Source organism: Ascaphus truei, chromosome 4 (genome assembly GCF_040206685.1).
Source record: "Ascaphus truei isolate aAscTru1 chromosome 4, aAscTru1.hap1, whole genome shotgun sequence".
Lineage (NCBI taxonomy): Eukaryota > Metazoa > Chordata > Amphibia > Anura > Ascaphidae > Ascaphus > Ascaphus truei.
In genome coordinates, this window is record NC_134486.1 from 315538502 (window position 1) to 315559572 (window position 21071).

The 21071-nt window shown below is 40.9% G+C and overlaps 1 protein-coding gene and 1 long non-coding RNA gene across 5 annotated transcripts in view; one reads left to right on the plus strand and one right to left on the minus strand.

Moving 5' to 3' along the window:
* CYB5R4 (cytochrome b5 reductase 4) overlaps positions 1-21071 on the minus strand; it is a 161092-nt gene that overhangs the window by 91370 nt on the left and 48651 nt on the right. For all 4 annotated transcript variants that reach the window (XM_075597893.1, XM_075597894.1, XM_075597895.1 and 1 more), the window contains 3 exons: positions 14017-14101; positions 8988-9029; positions 6652-6706 (listed from right to left, as the gene is read on the minus strand). In XM_075597893.1, coding sequence (XP_075454008.1) covers positions 6652-6706; positions 8988-9029; positions 14017-14101 — 182 coding nt within the window. The remainder of the gene's footprint in view (positions 1-6651; positions 6707-8987; positions 9030-14016; positions 14102-21071) is intronic.
* Positions 1148-7842, plus strand: LOC142493608 (uncharacterized). The gene is made up of 4 exons (XR_012801159.1): positions 1148-1496; positions 2562-2733; positions 4550-4618; positions 7742-7842. It is a non-coding gene; the product is annotated as an uncharacterized LOC142493608 (long non-coding RNA).

The following is a 21071-nucleotide window of genomic DNA, read 5'->3' on the forward strand; positions in this document are numbered from 1 at the left end:
CTCAATAATTGTAACAGGTTCCAAATGTAGAAAATAAAGACATCATAAATCCAAAATTGGTAGTCCAAGTTGTGATGGAGTGCCCCCCCAATGTATTAGAACTAAAAACTGAAAGGGAAAAGTGACTAGTGGAGTCGGCTAGACATCCACAACCATGTACACAATATAAAGACCCAATCAGTTATGATAATAATAAGAGACAATGTCCATGATAGACAGGGTGGAATAAGGCACTGTGGCACTTTACCTGTACTGTCCAAGGGGCACTCTCATCATCATAGGCATGCAATCCATTCGGTGTAGATATAGGAAGAGAATAGGCGTAGATAGAGCAAAGCTCCAGACATCCTTAATAAGTCTCCAGGAAAAGGACCAGGCCACTCCGAGGATAACAAAAAAGAAATAATTTATTGCGGGCTAAACATACAGCGAAAAAGGGACTAAATGAACGCACCTACGCGTTTTGTACAAAGAGTACTTTATCAAGGTGATAAAGTACTCTTTGTACGAAACGCGTAGGTGCGTTCATTTAGTCCCTTTTCGCTGTATGTTTAGCCGTAATAAATTACTTCTTTTTAGTTATCCTCGGAGTGGCCTGGTCCTTTTCCTGGAGGACTTATTACAGGATGTCTGGAGCTGTGCTCTATCTACGCCTATTCTCTTCCTATACCACAGAGTAGCAACTCAATGTATTCCAAGTCGTGAAAAAATGTGTTGACATTTTAAAAAATGTTACATTAAGTACACAATTTGTCTCCTGGTTATCATATTGTCAATGTGTATGAACAGTAAGATGCACACGGTTAGAGTGAAAAATATGAAAATTATTTAAAAAAAAAAAAATTATATTTTTTCCATAATGTCCCAAAACTATTTTATAATAATAGTGAATGTTTACAATCTCAGAACAGATTGTGGAAGCTGTGAGAAATTATGGCATATAAATTATATTTTTGTTTTCAACTTCTTTACAAAGGGCATAAAGCCCTGTGCAAATGTAATTCAAAATAAGAAATATGAAGGCTTTCATTGGATTTGATCTGTCAAGCAGGAGAATAAATTACTTAACGTCATCAACTCCATTACTCTGCACATCTTTTTGCAAGCAATTGCTTACTCAGTACCTAAATTCAACTACAGCATTTATTTCAGCCAAGTAGGATTATCAACTTGCTGCGTTTTGCTAACTCATAATTACTTCTGCCCAATTGCTACAGCTCCAGTAGTTAGCAAAGCTTTACATGAAGGTACTTCTCTTTCAACTGTAATGCCACTAGATGTCGAATACGTTGAGTGAAAATGCTAGAAGAATGAAAGAGACGCGCCTAATTACATCAACTCTAAATCTATGATGATAAAGTATATTATTAAACTTAATTTATACTTCAACAGTTACAGACCAGATTAAAATGTGGGACAGCTTTAATTTTAAAAGAACTTAGACTGGTGGCGGCAGTGAGAGTCTCCAGCAGATTGTTCCAGTTTTGGGGTGCACGGTAAGAGAAGGAGGATCGGCCGGATATTTTATTCAACCTTGGGACCATGAACAGTCTTTTGGCGTCAGATTTCAGATAAGTGCGGCATGTGGTAGGGGTGATGAGCTTGTTCAGATAGGTGGGTACCTTGCCCAGAAAGTATTTGAAGGCAAGACAAGAGAGATGAACTTTGCACCTAGACTCAGGTGATGACAAATCTAGTTCTTTGAGCATTTCACAGTGATGTGTGTTGTTGTTGTATTGGAGGACAAAGTAACATATTAAGTTGTAGAGGTTATCAAGTTTGCCAAGGTGAGTTTGGGGTGCTGTGCAATATACTATGCCCCCATAGTCTAAAATTGGCATCAGCATATGCTGTGCGATGTGCTTTCTTACCAGCAGACTTAGGGAGGATTTGTTCCTTTCTAGTACACCTAGCTTGGCATAGGTTTTGGATATCAGTGTATCAATGTGCAACCCAAATGTTAAATTGGAGTCAAACCATATGCCTAAATATTTTAAACTAGTAACAGGGGCTAGGATAGAGTATTAGAGTTGGTTCTGATCCCGAGATCATTCATTGGAAGCTTTAGAAATTTAGCCTTGGTTCCAAATACCATTGTTACAGTCTTGTCAGTGTTTGTTTTGGGAAATCCAATTTTCAAGTCTCAAGTCAAGTCAGATTGAAGTATGAGTCCAGGGTCAGAAAGGTTAGAGCTGTGTGCATATAAGATTGTGTCATCCAGATACATGTGTATTGAAGCTCCCTCACATGGTGTAAGACGATCAGTAAGAGTAGGGCTCATAACAGAGCTTTGCGGGACACAGCAGGTGTATGAGGTTTGGCAAAATAATTTCCAGGTTTTCACGTTCCGGTCCGGGATTTTCTCTTGCTCGCCCTCTGTGGCTGGATCGTCCATTTTTGCTCCTGGAAACTTCTAGGAATATTGCAGCAGTAAGTTGTCCCAGTTCCATTCCACTTCCTTTAAAAGGACAGCCCTGTGAGTGGGAAGTTGCCAAGCAAAGTTCAAGTTTTCTGCTGTGTTCATGCAACGCGTTTATGCTTATTGTCTTTCACGTTACCAGATCCAGCGCATGTACCTCGACTATCCTTATCTTCAGCCCGTCCCGACCACTGCAAGTATCCTGACTTCCCTTGACTTCAGCCAACCCGACCTCTGCATCCACAATTCTGCTGCCAGCCCTGACCTTCGGTCTACTACGCACTACTCTATCAGGACTCTGTCCCTCGGTTCAGGTCAGTTCTTTCACCTTTCTACCTCAGCGGGTCCGCTTCCTGCTTGAGATGAGCATTGTTACAAGGTGGTATCCAAGGGGTTGGAGTTAGTGCCCAAGATAGACACATGTTGGGATCTACCTGATAGGTAGGAATGAAACCAGTTTACATCACGCTTCCCTATTCCAGAGCACTGGACTTTGTTAAGCAAGATAACATGATAAACAGTATCAAAAGCCTTTGCAAAATCTAGGAATATTGCAGCAGTAAGTTGTCCCAGTTCCATTCCACACTGGATCTCATTGTAAACTTTTAGGAAGGTAGTTACAGTGCAGTCTTTGGAGTGAAAGCCAGATTGGAATTGGCTAAGGAAATTTGTCTTGGTATAGTAATCGCTTAATTGGGAGTGGACACATTTTTCCATGACTTTGGATAGTATTGGGAGAAGAGAGATTGGCCTGTAGTTCGAGATAGCGTTTTTGACCCCATTTTTGAAGATTGGGACAACTCTGGCAGTTTTCCAGGCCTTAGGGATATGGCCTGAAGACAAAATAGAGTTTATTAGGGAAGCAAGCGGTTTGGCAACAGCTGGGGCACCAAGTCGTAGGAACTTAGCTTGCAGTTGGTCAGGTCCACATTGACTGCTTTGTTTTAATTTGAGGAGCACTTGTGTAATCTCCTCTTCAGATACTGGGACAAATTGGAAACTGTAGGCAGTGTTAGGAGAGGGTGGGGCTATAGGGGTACTCCCAGAATGAGGTTCATGTATGTAGTTCGGGTTGCGTTTCACTAATAAGTTAGTAGCACACCTCACAAAGTATTCATTGAATGCATTTGCAATGTCAGTGGGATTTGCCTTAGTAATATCCTCCTCAATGATATTACATGGTTGTTGATGGCTAGAAGGCTGGAATATACTGTTGATAATCTTCCAGAAGTTAGCTGGATTTGATGTATTCTGATAAAGATTGTCAGAGCAATAATGTGTTTTTGCAAGCCGTGTTTGTCTTGTGCACATGTTCCGCAGGCATCTGTAATTATTAAGATCCTTGGTAGTGCCAGATACTTTGCAGCTTTTCCACAACCCATCCCTAAGATGGTAGAGCGATATAAGGTCAGTTGTTACCCACGGAAGGTGGGCCCCCGTACTCTTATTCTGCGTAGTGGAGCATAGTTGAGCGCAGAATCAGGGTCAGGGATTAAGTCGATTCTGTACCAAGGGTAGCTGGTAAGATCAGCCAGAAACTGTTGTGGGTTAAAGTTTCTAAATGTTCTAGTGAGGAAAACTTTAGGGCTTGATTGGGGTGGTCTGATTTTCCTTACACAGGTCACAGGTGCATGGTCACTGAAAATGTCAGGTAGCATATCAGAGGATTGGATTCTGCTAGGACTATAGGAGAGAATCCAGTCTAGCAAGGAATGGTTGTGAAATTTCAGCTTTGTCCATGTGGTTGGCAAATTAGTTGCGTTAGGTTAAGTGACTTGAGTTGTATCTGTATTTTCTTGTTTTTAGGGTAGAGCCAATTGTAGTTGAAATCCCCAAGAACTAGCAGCTCACTTTTCTAATTCTCAGAGGAAATTAAGCCAAGAAACTGGGTGATATCAGTCGGGGATTTTAGTGGGGCGGTAGATGCCAGCAATAAGAACAGGCTTAGAAAAGGGGAAGCAGATTTTGTCAACTAGGATTTCAAAAGAGGGTGGGCTTGGTTTAAAATATTATTTTAAAATACAATGGTACAGTAAGTATTGTGCATACAATCAAAAAGTAACAAATGTGATTATCACAATACATACATCACTATGATTGTTGTGCATTCTTTTCGTTTTTTATATATAGATCCATGATTTGGAGCCATCATCGTAGAAGAGCAGCAGACCACTTAGTGACTGTTCATATCCTGAGCAAGTAGGAAGGCTAATACTCCATTTATTAGTTCCAGCTATTTGAATCATCACTGCGTTGTGTTCACTCCCCCTTTGAGCACTTTTTTGTAATTGAGTTAATATAGATATTCTCATTTTGAGTTAATATAGATATTCTCATTTCAGTACTATAACTATTGATCTCTTTGGAGCTGGTTATTGATTCCACAAATCCCACATATTTTGATACACTTTAAGCACTATTTTAGGTTTGTTTACACTCCCAGCTGATATTTCAGCTATTTATATATATTTTAAAACAAATACATAGAGCCTGCACTCCTCCCATTATGAAGTATGTGGCTGGTCAAAAGATGGGCCTCGCAGTTAATGGAAAACAAAAAATAAATTTCCAGCACTCTTCCCAAATTGGCTTGTAATTTTTGTGTCAAATTTCTAAGTCAAATAACAAAGGAGCCATTTAGTTCCAGCTTTTAATCAAAACACGAGTCAAGGCTGATAGGTAAACTTCAAATAGCAGGTAGCTACACTGAACAAATACAATTTCTTATTGTCCTATTAACTAACCTTGGTGAAGTATGTGAAAGTGACCAAAAGGGTTAAATGAATGACGCTTAAACTTTTTGGGATTTAGTGCAATTATTTATATGTATTTAGTTCATGGATATGTGTTCTCCTTTTTCACTCGGTGCACTACATTGTCCATTTTTTTTACATATCAATGAGTGTGAAATGTAAGGTAAGTTTACGAAAACTCTAACGTTGCTTTTGAAATATTTTCAAAATAGACAGTGGATCTGACGTGCGTTTCGCATCATACCGCTTTCTCAACCATGTAGTGTTTTTATGTAATTTATTATTTAAACCGTCACACATTTTTTTTTTACAGGTTTCTGTGTTACATAAATGTCTGGTCAGATATGATCACTGAAGTATGCGCCTTAATCACTTAACAGAAGGCTGATTAAAATTAAGTCATTGGTTATTTATAAGAATATTCCATTTCAGCCTTTTGTGCTTCCCCCAAGACCTCTGTTGTCCCTTCATTAGTCCATGTTGCTCTTTTACAGACATCAAATATCTCCCTTCCTGTTTATGAAGCATAACATTGCATAGACTTTCAAAAAGTGGGTATAAAAAATGTTGTGCTTCTGCGTTAAAGGAGTGCACGATCTTGCAAAAAAGTACACTATTATACACTGGCATTTAAACAACAGATGACATTAATCCAGCATCTCATCTGTTAAGTTAAAATCTCTCTGAACCATAAATCCACAAACGAACCACAGTTTACCAAAAACAAAATAAATGACATATACATAAAACAGCACTATTATTTTATTACTTAAAAAGTTAGAAAACAATCAATTACATTTTACACATTTGAAAATGTGGGCAAATAAGTGACGATGTTGTATGGTCAACCAGGGGTGCGCAAACTGGGGGGCGCCGCGGTTACAGAAGCCCCGCGCTCTTCAATGTGAGGCCTCTGTAACTCACTTACCTGAATTGAGCCGGCTTCGGGCCACGGGTCGCCATGGCAACGCGGCGTCAAATGACACCCCGGGGTCATTTGACTTGACATGTCAATAATTTATTTGTTTTTCAACCTTTGCATTTTACAAATGTGTCAGTATTTTTTGGGGCACTTTTGTGTGTTGTGGATTGTATAGGACAGTATACGACAACATCTTGACTGCTTGGTCTGTTTCTCGGAAACATATATTTTTAGTCATTGATCAGCCACCATGGCACCAATCAGTGACCAAAATAGCACTTTCATGACAATGTGAAGGGAAGTGTATTGTGTAAAGTGAAGATGCTAATAATCAGTGAGACTCAATTAGCGAGCTCTGATTGGTCTGGATCATTACATACTAGTTATCTAGTCTGTTAATTACGCCAGGCCTTGTCATTTCTGTTTTACACGTTCATCCTTTTTATTCATTCTTTTTTTACTCATTTTCTCTTGGGATTTTTTTTTTTTTTTTTTATATACTGTATATATATAATTCTAAATGAGCAATATTAAAGAAATACAAAGTACACACTCACCTGGGAGGAAACTCTTTGTCCGCTGTTTGTGGCGCGGTGCTGTGAGGGAGCATACCTAGACAAAATACAAATGTAAGGCACTCACCAAAACACTGGGAAACACTGAAACATGGAGATTATGGAGAAAGTCATCAGGTTCAAGGGATGCAGAATTTGGCAAAACTCGAGAATTATTTTGATCAAAAATATCTCAAATAATGTTCTGTTTTCCTTTTGTAGCTTGTCCTAAGAATGGAAATGAGACTAAGTTTATAGGAGGTAGCTCAGAATTTCATCTTAGATGTAACCATACATTGGGACATGTGACCCAGAGAGCAGGCATAAAGAGTCACAATACCTACTGCAGTAGGTTTGCCACTGAGCTCCTGATCACACAAAGATGCCCACATAGGTCCCGTTTTGAAATTCAGGATGGTGGTTGTAGAAGCCCATTTTTTTATTTGGGTAAGCTATAGTACATGGGAGGAGTTGTTCATTTTGATTGGATATTCAAAATCTATATTTTTTTTGACCGGGAAAAAATATAATGTTACATTTACTGTAGAAAAAGTCACCAGATTTTTGGAAGACTTGACCAAAACGATTTACATACGGAATAGATATATTATAACATGTTAATAATACAATAAGAGGCTGCCCTAAAAGATTATTTGTGATGCTTTATTTATTTATTTTGATTATTTTGGTTATTTTGCAAGATTTTTTTTTACTGTCTGCAGTTATTACTGGCCAGAGAGCTTGTTCAGATGTTCCTCTCGATCAAGAATAATGATAAAACATATGTAGTGGTTGAATTGATTTTTTTTTTTGGTTCTGATTTTGAATAATTATTTCATTATTGTAGAGGTAAAAGTCATTAACTACATTATTTGAGTACAGTACTGAGGAAAAGGCGATCAAATGTTCTGTTTGACAGGAATAAAAAAAAGGTATTTTGATATGACAAGTTCTGAAGATTCAGTGTCTTTAATGAGTTTTCAATAGAAATATCAAGAAATTCCAAGTCAGGAAGTGCATTTAGTGAGCTTTTGCCAAAAATGCACTTAATGAGTTTTTACCTCTATAATGGTGATTTTTTTTTTCTCTACAGAGCTACACCAAGACTGTCCCAGATAAACCAAGATGTTTAGTACAGTACTGTAAGGGCAAAATTTTGTGACATCCTGCAAATAAAACATACATGCATCAATGCTACATTTTTAAGACTGTTTCATTTTGTCCTAATTTTGAAGCTCACAAATCCCTTAGCTATCCTGGCTTTGCAGTTCTGTTCTTACAGAGTTGGACAACGAATTCCTGAATGTTCATGGGTGTTACAGTGGCGACAGCCTTTAGCCTCGTGCGGCCGTTTCGGCGCAACTCGGAAAACCGCGGGCAGATGCAGTATTTGGTGCAGCATGTTCCGGTATTTAAAGCCGTGGCCGCGTGCATTGTATTAGCGCTGTCTCGGCATGAATGCGGTATGAACGCGGTGAAGTGCGTGGCATTCGAAAAAAATACCCAACGGAGAATGTTGGAGAATAAAAGGGGCCGTGACAGTAGTTAAAAAGAAGGACTTGGCCTAACAACCTTCAAAATTTGGACCTATTCAACAGGTATGATGAAATAGAAGAATTAAACGCCCCGTCACTTTGATTTTTAATAATGACACATATTGGCTCATATTTACTAAGCAGTCTTCTTCCATAAGTCTCTTTGCCATGCTAGAAGACATCTTACAGCCCATTAATTTAAATAGGCCGTTAGATGTCTTCCAGTGTCGGAAGGTGTCTTATGGCACTGATAAGAACTGAAGAGAATTCTCGGCCAAACTTTCATTTTGACCTCCTATTTTACAAATGGATCAATGTTTTTTTTTCTTGCCAAAACAGAATGTGCCTTTAAGCTCTTTGCATTTCACTCGCCTGCTAACAATCTAGCTGTCATTTACAAAATATTTATCCTGCTGACCTCCAGAAGTTTTCAAATTCTAACTTGCGATAACGGTGCACCAAATGCTTTAAACGCAGGTATAGGTTCTCTGTTTACATTTTATTTGCACGTTTCTGTGCCAATAATCATGTTTTACTTAAAACACTGCCTTGTGTAAGGCTGCCTGTGAGCAGCCGGAACCTCGGCTATGGCAGAACAAAGAATCATTTGCTGCAAAATCCAAAGTGGCCATACTCTTCTTGTACAGTTACAGTATCCCACTGGAGATGAGAGCACCAGTCATAGAAGTCACTGCCCTCTTAACAAAAAAAAAAAAAACCTATGAAATGAGCACACAAAAATATTCTATTCTTGATGCACTTAAAACACAAACAGCTTTCAAATGTCTAATAGTAAGCACTCACCATTTGAAGGTTTTTTCCCCTTGTTTTCTACAGAAATCCCACCTGTAAAACAAAGACAGTAAATAATGCATGAAATGCATTACAATTTTTCAATTTTCTTAAGGCTGCATTGTTCATTTAAAACTTACATTACAGGTTTAGAACAGCAACAAAACAACAATTCACATAAAATATTTTTAAAAATTAAAACCTCTTCACGACATTGGTTTTATTTTATAACCATCTAATTATAAGGGTGCCTTGCTAAATAAATAGTGGACATCTTATTTTTTTAAACGGTTTTTTTTTATGTGCAGTTTTGATGGGGTGCATACAAAAAAAAGAAAAGGGAGCATGTGGTGTATACAATACAATGATATACATACAGAACAATATATAAATCCAGCCTATTAATATACAACAGTAAAAGCAGAGAAATAAAATTACCTATTTACTGAAGTGCACTCTGGTGGGCTTGGTATGTAGTAATAAAGTGATTAATTATCTGAATAAATATTGCAGATGAGTGAATAGAGTCCTAAAACTTCACTTTTAATACATCACTTAAAATTGTAATAGAATAATCAAAACAATGCAACATGAATTAAAAAAAAGCCAAACCCCCTGTGTGGGGGTGGGCGGGGTGTTCTTTGGGTAATGGGGAATGGGGGAGCTATGTACACATAGGGTTAAAAAAACAAGTCTTAGGTACTGAATGAGCTCTTAGTAAAGTGCTACAGCCGAATACAGGGGAATCTAATAGTTATAGTCTATCTAGGAACCACTGCACACATTCATTAAAACTTTTATTTATTTGTCAGCCCTTTTCTTGGCTGGCGATGAAAGCCCTGGAGTGGGCGTGTTGTGGTAGACAGCGCATGCAAGGACATAGGCCAAGACATTCAGTACGACATCTGCCGGACACATACACTACTGAATTGAAATTACATAAATAAATCCCAAAATAATTATGCCGACTGATCGCGGACAAGTCGCAGTGAATAAAGTGTTTACACGGCTGTAATCTCGCACTTGTCGCAGTCACAGGAACAGAGTCAGGACACATCTGTATGATGCAGTACGGAATGTAGTATCCTCTAATCTGCTTATACCATGGTGCCCAACCGACGGAAAGCACTACTAATCATTGTCCATGTTGCTCACACTCTATATACAGCACTGTGTCTTTTCAGCAACAGAAATATATATATTTTAGTCCCCATGCAGTGAAATCATATTTTAACGTCATGTGACGTTTTTTCCCCCAATATACAAGCAGGAGAAGAAGAGTGCAACAGTTAAAGTGTACATGACCATTTACAGTATCTAGAACCGTAATTGTGGGTCTCCTACATTAAACAAAATACAAAATTCCAAAAACGGGTGTTTGCTGTTAAGGCCACAGGGCCCCTGAGCAGTAGAGATACATAATCCAGTTCCCGTGAATTTTTCTCAATTGTAGATTGGTTACAGTTTATGATACCTTTTTTTTTTTTTTTTAAACTTATATTTTTTTCACACATAAATGGGAAGGGCAAGGATACGGAAATGGGGGGGGAAACAACCATTTTGTATCAAATTTCTTACCAACAACAACAGTCACATTATACATCATACAACATTTGGTAAACACCATATTTAACATTCAGCACTCCCATATCCTTCTCTCCCTCCAGAAGTGCACCCCTATCCAGCATCCCAGGGCTCCCAGACACCATCATACCTCCTAGTGGTGTGGTTCAGAAATGAGTTAAGTTTCTCCATTCATTGAACGTCATTGACCCTTCTAACAACCTCTCTGCTGGAGGGCAGGAGTGTTTTTCCACGTCGCTGCTACAGCACATCAAGCTGCTGTTAGAATATGTTGAATCAATCTTTGTGTATGATGATTCACATCTTCCATAGGTTTAGCTAGGATAATGAGAGTTGGGCTTACCAGGATTATGATATCAGTCACATCTTTTATTAGTTTGAAAACTGTCCTCCAGTACACCTGCATTACTGGGCAATACCACAGACAGCTAAACCCCGTTATAACACGGTGCACGGGGGCCACAGATTGAGACCGCGTTATAACTGGGATCGCATAATAATTGCAAAATGGCCGCTGCGCAAGGATTTACCCGGCATCTGCAGCTCTTTTTGTATTTTAACATTCAATTCTTTATTGCACACCTCCCCCCTACACTAATAATTTTACCATACCGGATTCGAACTTATGACCCTTCATACACTAGTAGCAATTCTCTAGCTGCTACACCATAGAATTGGTGTGATGTCATGGACTCTATAAACAAACTTAACTTCTACTGCACAGTACTGAAAGGCAGTACTGTGCAGTAGAAGCTAAATTTGTTTATAGAGTCAATGACATCATACCAATCCTATGGTGTAAGAGCTAGAGAATTACTACTAATGTATGAAGGGTCATTGGTTCGATTCCTGCATGGTATGGTAAAATACTTAGTGTAGGGGGAGGCGTGTGTGTATATATATGTGTCCGTTAGCAATAAAGCATTGAATGTTATAAAAAAAACAAAACAACTTTGGAGATGTTTTTAAATCAGGAACCACGCTCAGACCGCGTTATAAGCAGATCTGCATTGTAGCAGATCGCGCTATAATAGGGTTGAGGTGTATGTGCCAAGATCAGCCCCTCCAGCATCTGTCTGAAGTCCCCGGGAACATCTGCTTTAGTCTTTTGGGGGTGTAATACCAACGTAACAAAATGTTAATAATATTATTCTCTTCAGGGATGATATAAAACCTCTTTGGTATTTTATTGTTTTGTATAAATCTTCAAATCGTGTATATCTGGGAAATTCCTCATCATGGAGGCCCTACCACACAAAATGACGGACCTGCATATACCTAAATAGCTCAATTTGGGGCAGACCATACTTTCTCATCAGTTTGAGCTGGAGAGAGAAGCAGCGCACTCAGATGAGCAGCGCACTCCCGCTTTTTATTATTACATACAGATACTTATCCTATACTTGTATTTACAGTATTTTGACCTAGAGGAAGTCTCCGCTAATTCGCGCGCGCCCTAGGTTTAAAGGAGCAGGCATTGGATAGGTTCAAGGGGGAGGTACCTGTGACGTACGGTCCCAGTAGTGATCGACCAGCACATGCGCGAATTAGTCAGAGAGCCAGTAAGCAGGAGTTAGGACTATGGGCTCTGAGAGCGTTCTGAGATTTGGAGTAGGAGAGTTCTGATCTCTCAAGATAAATGATCACTGGTCATTTACAATAGGCTCTTATCAGTATCCCCACACTCTATTACCCTCCCGTTACTCAGAGGTACAGATAAAGTTACCAGCACTCACTTGCAGCATACAGCTGTATGCAGTAAGTCCCTAGGGATCAGGGGTGTCACTACAGCCTTATACATCATTGGGTATTATTAGTTGCATACTTATCAGTTCAGGGGAAGTGCAGTGACACAGCCCCCTGAGATATACTTCACCCATACCCTTTCCTATCAATCTCCGTTCACTAGATTCTTGAGATCAGGAATTTACCCCTGTTAAGCAGCTTTTTATTATTTTCACTGCATATTATTATTACTTATATTTAAAATTGTATATTAAAAGCTACGTTTTTATATCATTCATTTTAGTTCTGTTCATTACTTAAGCATTACTAACCCCCTGAGTGCATCTCCATAAATACCTGTAGGTGTCTTTTCTGTTTCTCTGCCTATTTGTTATCCCATCGAAACCTTCAAGTAGCTTCCCCACAATCGATGTCCGGCTTACAGTTCTTTAATGCTTTATGCATATATAATTAGCTATAATTCCACAAACGTAAGTATCATTCACGTATTGTGAATTAGCTCTTTGGTCTGACATTTCATGAAAGCCTTTTGATTAGTATCTCTTGAAAACATCAGTTTCATTAATTGAATGGGATAGTTCCGTTTCCTCAGACAATTTTCTCTGTTATGAATGTCTTTCCTGAATTAGTTTCACTAAAATACTAGCTATCATGAAAACACAAAATGCAGAGGCCTCAATAATTCTAAAGTAATATTTGTTGTGAATAAAGTTTTAATGTTCCACTGTGTTCTGTAGCCCACCTAAAAGTACTCAATAATATGATACTGTATGAATAGGGAAATGCAGTTTAGTACTCTGTTACCAGGAACTCAGGAACTGGGAGGACGGGGAAAAAAACGTGTCTTCCACTACATAATTCATAATACTGTATTAGCTTTCTTTTAATACAAAAGCCCTCTAGCTAAAACAACACAGGCATATTTAACAAAAATCCTTGCTTTACAACCGTTAATACATATTTAGGGTATCTTTTACTGAACAGCGGTAGTAGTTTAATGCAGGGGGGTGCAAACTTTTTCCCCTGCGCCCCCCTGCGCCCCCCTGCCGGCGATCATCTCACCCCCGCGCCCCCCCTCACCACGGCTCTGGCGTCATGACGTCATGTTGCCATAGCAACGTGACGTCACATGACCTCGCGGGTCATTTGACGCCGCGTTGTCATGGCGACATGTGTGGAGCCAAGGTAAGTAAAGGTTTACAGAGGCCCTGCAGCTCCTCCGGCACTTAATTGAAGTGCCTTCGGGGAGCGAGCAGGGCCTCTGTAAAATGCGCGCCGCCCCCCCCCCCCCCCCCCGCAGGCAGTCTTGCGCCCCCCAGTTTGCGCACCGTTAGTTTAATGCATACTAGCTTGATGAAGTCATCGACATTCTTGCTTAAAAAGGGTCATATTAAGTATGCGCCGCTAAACTTTAAGTCACCTTGTGGCTTAACACCTCATAACAAATATGGCCCTTAAAATCTATTTGGTGAATAATGCCTCTCATTCTTAGTGGACTTCCATTAATCACAATTTAATACTTCATTATGTGTTTGCACCCTGGGTTAAAACAATAAGCAAACACAAACTGCAAGTTACAGTATGCTTTCTATGCGGCCTTACGTGGCATATTTGCCAGAGGAAACTACGTAATCTGTATTGAAGGTTCCTCCATGACTGAATGGTTTGAAACGATTGTAGATTTTTTATCAGTAACAAAATCAACTGGTACCTTTTGAGATAGAAACAAGCTTAATGGCCATTCTTCCAATGAAGCATTCTTTCAACATCGATTCATAGTTGACCCAGCGGTGAACCTGTAAGTAAATAAAAATGAGTTTATCACTCATTAAAATCTACACAAAATGTCACGTCTCTCCAGAAAAATAATTGTTATAATTAAATTCATAGTAAGCAAAACAAATCCAAGTACAAGAAAAACACATGTACTCACAATATTTTCCTTTCCTTTAGTCCCACCATGGCAGACACTACCAGGCTAACCCTCACTGGAATAGAACCAGAAGTAAAAGCATCAGGGGTATAAAACTCCTCCTCTTCCTCCTGACAATAGTTTTATTTTATTTATCTATCAAATGTTTTCCCAGGAAATAATACATTGAGAGTTACCGCTCGTCTTCAAGTATGTCCTGGACACAGACTTATGACAATACATTGTTACACATTTCATGGACAGTTGGTGACAATATATGTTATGGGGATTGTAACAGGGTCTTATCCCTGTTAACAGGCCTTCCTCTAATCCAGCAGTGTGCTGGTTAATTGCACCACTGCAATCAACCACTCCACCTGCCTAATCACAGCTCTGTGAAAAAGCCTGTTCCCAGAAACAGGAAGAAGATTTTCCTCAGTACACAAGGGTGCTGACAAGAGGAAAGAGGTCTCGAGCAGAAAGGCTGTGCTGAGATCAAGACACCCAAAGACCTATATTCCTGGACACAAGGGACCCAGGAACCTACCAGAGACTGACATGAAGGGCCTCTTGAGACTTTGTTGAATAGGGTGGTAATGGGATTATCCCTCCAGCCCTGGAGAAAGAGACTGGGGAAGTAATTTAGCCCTTAAACAGGGATAGGCATTTGTTGTTTTCATATGTTTTGCTTTGTTAAAAGTGACAGGCGCAATAAAGCCTTATTTTAATTTCACCTTAAAAACGGTCTCCATTGCATACCTCTGCACACATCTCTTACAGGCGTATTTAAATTAACAGTTACAGACAAGATTAAAATGTGCTGAAGTCTTGAAAGAACTTAAACTGGAGGCGGTTTTGAGAGTCTCTGGTAGGTTGTTCCAGTCATGTGGTGCACGGTAAGAGGAGGAGTAACCGGATTCTTTGTTGAACCTTGGGACTGTGAACGGTCTTTTGGAGTCAGATCACAGGTGATGAGAGCTGTGTGTGGTAGAAGTGAGGCAGCTTTAGAAATTTAGCCTTAGTCCAAATACCATAGTTACAGTTTTGTCAGTGTTTAAGAAGAGTTTGTTTTGGTAAATACAGCATTCAAGTCTTGAAAAATCAGACTGAAGTACATGTTCAAGTTCAGAGACAGTAGGGCTGGGTGCATATAAGATTGTGTCTTCTGCATACAATACATGTGCATTGAAATGGCCTTACAAGCTGTGGGCAGCTTATTAATGACGACTGAAAAGAGTAGTGGCCCCAGAACAGAGCCTTTCGGGACCCCATAGGTGATATCCAGGGGATTAGGGTTAGAACTTGAGATAGACACATATTAGGATCTACCCGATAGATAGGAGTGAAACCAGTTTAAAGTGTGTTCCCCTATTCCAGAGCACTGATGCTTGTTTAAAAATATAACATGGTCAACAGTGTAAAAAGCCATGGCAAAATCTGGGAACATTGCACCATTTCCATTTCACATTGAATTTCATTGCAAACTTTTAAGAGGGTTATTACTGTTGGTGTGATTTGGGCGACAGCCAGATTGGAGTTGGCCAAGGAAATTTATCCTGGTATAGTAAGTCACTTAATTAAGAGTTACAACATTTTTCTATGACTTTGGGTAGTATTGGGAGAAGATAGATTGGTCTGCAGTTGGAGACAATGTTTTTGTCCCACTTTTTTGGACTGGAACAACTCTAGCAGTTTTCCAGGTCTGTGGGATATGGTCTGTAGATAAAAGAGAGTCAATTAGGAATAGTTTCTGATATAATGTAGTTCAAAGCTATAACTTAAGAACAGTTAACACACTGCAGATTTTTACAATTTCATAGTTCCAATTGCTTCATGGGATACTGCAAATAGGGAGGGAATATACTGTTATGGTTGATATAGAAGGAAAATATAATGAGAACATTTCTCTTTTTTCTTTGTGTCCCACGTGGCAGTCACTAATGGTATTTCCATAAGATTATTAAAACGAAGGTGGGAAAACTATTTTATTATAGCTTGCAATGTCCAAATTGAGTATTCGCAGAAGCAGATGACTCCACCTTATAGTGCCTAATGAAAGTGGAAACAGAAGGCCAGATAGCTGCCTTGCAACTGTGTTCTGTGGAGGAGCAACTTTCAATCCGCCCAGGAAGTTACCCCGGATCTGGTGGATTGGGCCCCAAGGGTCACTGGAGCGTCCAAGTCTGAAGCTTGATATGTGATCTGGATAGTTTTTCTGATCCATCTGGACATAAAACTATTAGAGGCCGGGAGACTCTTGCGAGGGCCATCGTATTAAACAAATAATCTGTCTGATCTCCAAAAGAACTTAGTACGTTCCAGATAAGTGGAACTTCTCTTCAGTGTCATTCAATGACTGGAGCAGAATGAGGGTACCACAATGCCTTGATGTGAAATTAAGACACTTCTTTTTATATGAATTAAGGAACTGTTCTCATTACTACAGTATTTTGTCCTGATGTAAAGTATGAAGAAATCGAAGAAAGGCCATGGAGTTCTCCTACCCTTCTGCACATGGTTATGGTAACAAGGAATACTACCTTTATAGTCAGGAAAGTCAACACCCTCTGGATCCCCAGACATGGCGGGAGCACATAGGCTAGACTAAATTCACACTTGATTCGCACAGCGTCTGGTGTCAATGCCCTTGGATCATTGGTTCTTGCACAGTAAATGATAGCCATGTGTTTGCCCTTGATGACCTCAGATCTGTCTGAGGAGTGCCTCAGGCATGCCAAACCTGTTGGCATATCTAAAGAGACAAACAACTCCCATGCATGTATTCTGTGATGGATAAGAAATCTTGGAATGTGCATTGCAGATAAAGCCACAACAAAAATGTCCACACATTTTAGTAACTTGGTGACTTCTCTTAGGGTTGCTAGGCTTTGAGTAACCTTCCTGCTTATAGATATATGCCATGTAGTGTCGTTTGAAAATGCCTTGTTGACGTAGATGGGCTGGAGATGAGTTAAACTTGAAAATGGTAATATATCCTGCAAAGCAAAACCTGAGATAGTTGTGAGGCTCCTGGGCAACTAAGGTTTGCAGGTTGGTATCCTTTAAAGTGATTAAGAAATTTAAAACTGAGCACAGAGTTTCCATTTTGAAATGTTTAAGGCCATGAACCAAATCGGTTACACACAAAAGTCTGCAAAGTCAAAAGGGCTGCTCTGTAGGCCCTGTGGCTTTGTGGACCCCAAATAAATGAGAGTAAATGCCTATCTGCTCTTAATTCTTGGGAACCACAATGATAAGGACGATGTTCCTCAAATTCTTGAAACGCCTCTCTTAAAGTGGCTGGTTTGGCTGGATCTGCTGGACACTTCAAAACCATGAATCTGTCTTAAGGTGGGATTTAAGAACAAGAAGCTCACATGAAAGCCACAGCTTTCACCTTTGGAGAACTCAAGTGAAGACAAGATTACTTTTTAATATCTATAATAGAGGTACTGTGTCTGCAAAATGTCTCAAGTATAACTTCTATTTCAAAATGATCAAAAATAGGAAGAACAATATAATTGTTACACTAATTAACAAATGCAGGGGAAGGATATATAAACCTGTGCTCTGTCCTGGTGCACACTATCAAGATCTCTACCTACGGTACCACACTTTGGGTCACGTTGCAGCACTGAAGGACAGTACAGAGGAGCCATAACGGGTCATCAAATATCATTATTTTGATCATGCATATAAATCAAGACAAGTTTGTGAGGCTACTACCCAAGGCCAGTGCAACCACTAGGCAACCGCCTAGGGCGGCACATTTTGGGGGGAGGCGGGGGCAGGCGCAGGGTCACACACTGCTGCCTCGCTCCACTGCAGCAGGACATGCCCCTGCTGCAATTACATGTTCCAGGGTAAGGTAAGGTTGTAAAACAGAGCAGGGGGGGGGTGAAAATGGAGGGGGGTGTAAAACAGAGGGGGGGTAAAATGGAAGCTGGAGAGAGTGTAAAAATGGAGGGTGGAGAGGGTGAAAAAATTGAGAGGAGGGGTGAATGTAAAAATGAGGGGAGGGGTGTTAAAACAGATGGGGGGTGTAAAAACAGAGTAAGGGGTGAGAGAGTGGTGGGAAAGAGGGGTGGAGGGGTGACAGAGAGGGTGGAGGGGTGACAGAGAGGGGGGAGGGGGTTGACAGAGAGGGGGGGGGTGAGAGGGGTGGGGGTAATGAGAGAGAGAGAAGCATGTAGAAGAGAAGCTGGTGAGGAGACAGGGCCAGTGCAACCAGTAGGCAGCCTAGGGTGGCACATTTTGGGGGGTGGCAGAGGGTGACTCGCTGGAGTCACAGATGTATGTAAATATACAGTATATCGTGTAGCTGCAGACTCCTTCATTCTGAAAGGAAGTAAAACTGCCGAAGCACAACTCTATCAGCTCTCTGATTAACTATACAATCCCCTCCTGTCTCTAAACTAGCCATACAATCCCCTCAGGTCTCTAAAATTGCCATAGAATCGCACAGTGTCTTTAAACTAACTCCTTGCCCTGCACTAATGTCACTGCAATGACCTCTCCAAAGTGCCTGAGGTACGTTTCCCTCACTTGTGGAGCTTTGTCAGGGACAATAGGTGTGTCTGCATCACATTCCCTTTTAAGTACCTTGCTCTAACCATGGAAACCAACCTTTCCGAATTGTTAACTCCTTATAGTATTTTGGCTGCATCTAAGTAAGGGAATGAATAGAGATGAGGGAGGTTTGTTTTATTATTATTTACTCTATATTCTCTTTTGTTATACAAAGTGAATTCATATATTAAAACTAATAAAATGATTAATTCTATTTTTCTTTTAAATAGACAAAGATTAACCACTTTTTTGTACTGTTGCACTTTGCACTATCTATATCTATAAGAACGAAAACGTTGTTTGCAGAAAATGTTGTATATTTGCTGTGCCTCTGGCCAATCTGATTGGTCCGTTGGTCTGTCAGTCACCCTCTGGCCAATCAGATTGGTCCGTGGCCCGGCCCCGCATGCCTCTCATTGGCCTGCGTGCTTCTATGACCTGAACCAACTGCCACACTCTCACCCGCCACCGAAACAGCTCGGGGAGGGATGGGGGGGAGACGGGACACGCACAACCACCCGGCCACTCTCCTCTTCTCCCCCTCACCCCGGAATGCCAGCTCCCCCATCAAACCCCCTCACCTGCAGCTCACCTTCCCGCCGGCTCCCCCCCCCCCACTCACCTGCAGCTCACCGCTACCTTCCCCCTCAGCTCTACTCTGGCTCCCAATTCCCGCCGTGGGCGCTCCCCCCGCCACGAAAGACCATTCGCCAAACGGCGCAAGCCTCTCAGCGGTAGCTCTGCCAGCCGCCTCTTCTACTCTCCCCACGACAGCTCCAGCGAGAGGCAGGCAGTGAGCGTCAGTGTCACTCCGCAGAGCGTGTTCTGAGGAGCACATTCACAGCCACATCAGCCAGTAACATACACTCCTCCCGCCCCCCAACGCTCCCCAATACTCACAGCAGCTACAGAGCCAGGAAAGCCAAAATGTGAGGAGTGTGCAATCACACCAGAGCTGGCTGCATTTAACCCCATGGGGAGAGCCCCCCCCCTCACAGACTGGAGGGAGCCAGAGACCGCAAAGGCAAGAGACTCCAACTGACTGCACTGTGTGTGTGTGACACTGTGTGCTGCGCAGGGGGGGGACACACCAGAGCTGCACAGGGGGGGGGGACCGGAGCTGCTCGGGGGGCGGGGGACAATCGGAGCAGCGCAGGGGGGGGGACCGGAGCAGCGCAGGGGGGGGAGGGAGCGGAGAGAGAGGGGGGAGCGGAGAAAGACGGGGGAGCGGAGGAAGAGACGGGGGGATTGGAGAGAGGAGGAAGTGGGTAATGTTAATTCCGGGCAACGCGGGGTCTCTCAGCTAGTATCCATATAAATGATATTTAAATCATTCATTATTCTTCTCAGCTGGTACGTAATCTATTTCTCTACCATAAATTATGTAGGATAAAAAAAGAATAATTATTTCATGTAGGATAAGCTCTCTTATTTCTATGCCTCTTTGGGCTCCTAATTACCAGAGATAAATAGATAAATGGAGTATGCATGAGTTCTTCGTTTGGCTCTGCTTTACAGAGCAAATCTGTCTATATCGCCACCCCTTATACATCTTTTAATATGGCTAAAAAGATTAAATCCTAATGGACTAAATTAAGGATTCAGGTACACTCCATCTACAATTGTTCATTAGTAGCCCAAAGAGGCATAGAAATAGAAGAGATTATCCAAGTAGAAATTATTCTTTTTTTTTTTTTATCATCATTTATGGTAGAGAAAAAAAGATTACTTACCTGCTGACAAAAGAATAATGAATGACGATTTAAATACCATTTATATGTATATAGTACAAAGTACAACAGTAGAAAATGTGGTACAATCTTTATTTCAGAAAATAGAATTCAACATTTATTAGTTTTAATATATAAATTCACATTGTAAAACAAAAGATTATTACTCATATTTTAGATACATCACAGAATGTTATTGCATCAAATTAAGCATTAGGTCAGTGATTTTAAACCGGGGTTCCTCGATCACCCCTAAGGGGTTCCATGGCCACCGGGGGAGGTGGGGGGGAGCTGGGACAACTCCCAGCTGTCCCAGGCCTGGCGGCACGGCAGCACCCCACGTAGCAGTGACCCGGCAGCTCCCGAACTCAGCAGCAGCAGCTGCCTGGTCACTGCTATCCTTTCTCTTCTTGCTCCTGTCAGTGCTGGAAGTCGCGTCAACATCCGGCTGACAGGAGGAAAAGGAAGGATCAGGCAATAATGTGCACACGGTACCGGCAGCTCCTTTTAAGTGTGTGGGTGCGTGCAAGTGAGTGGAGAGAGTGTTTGTGAATG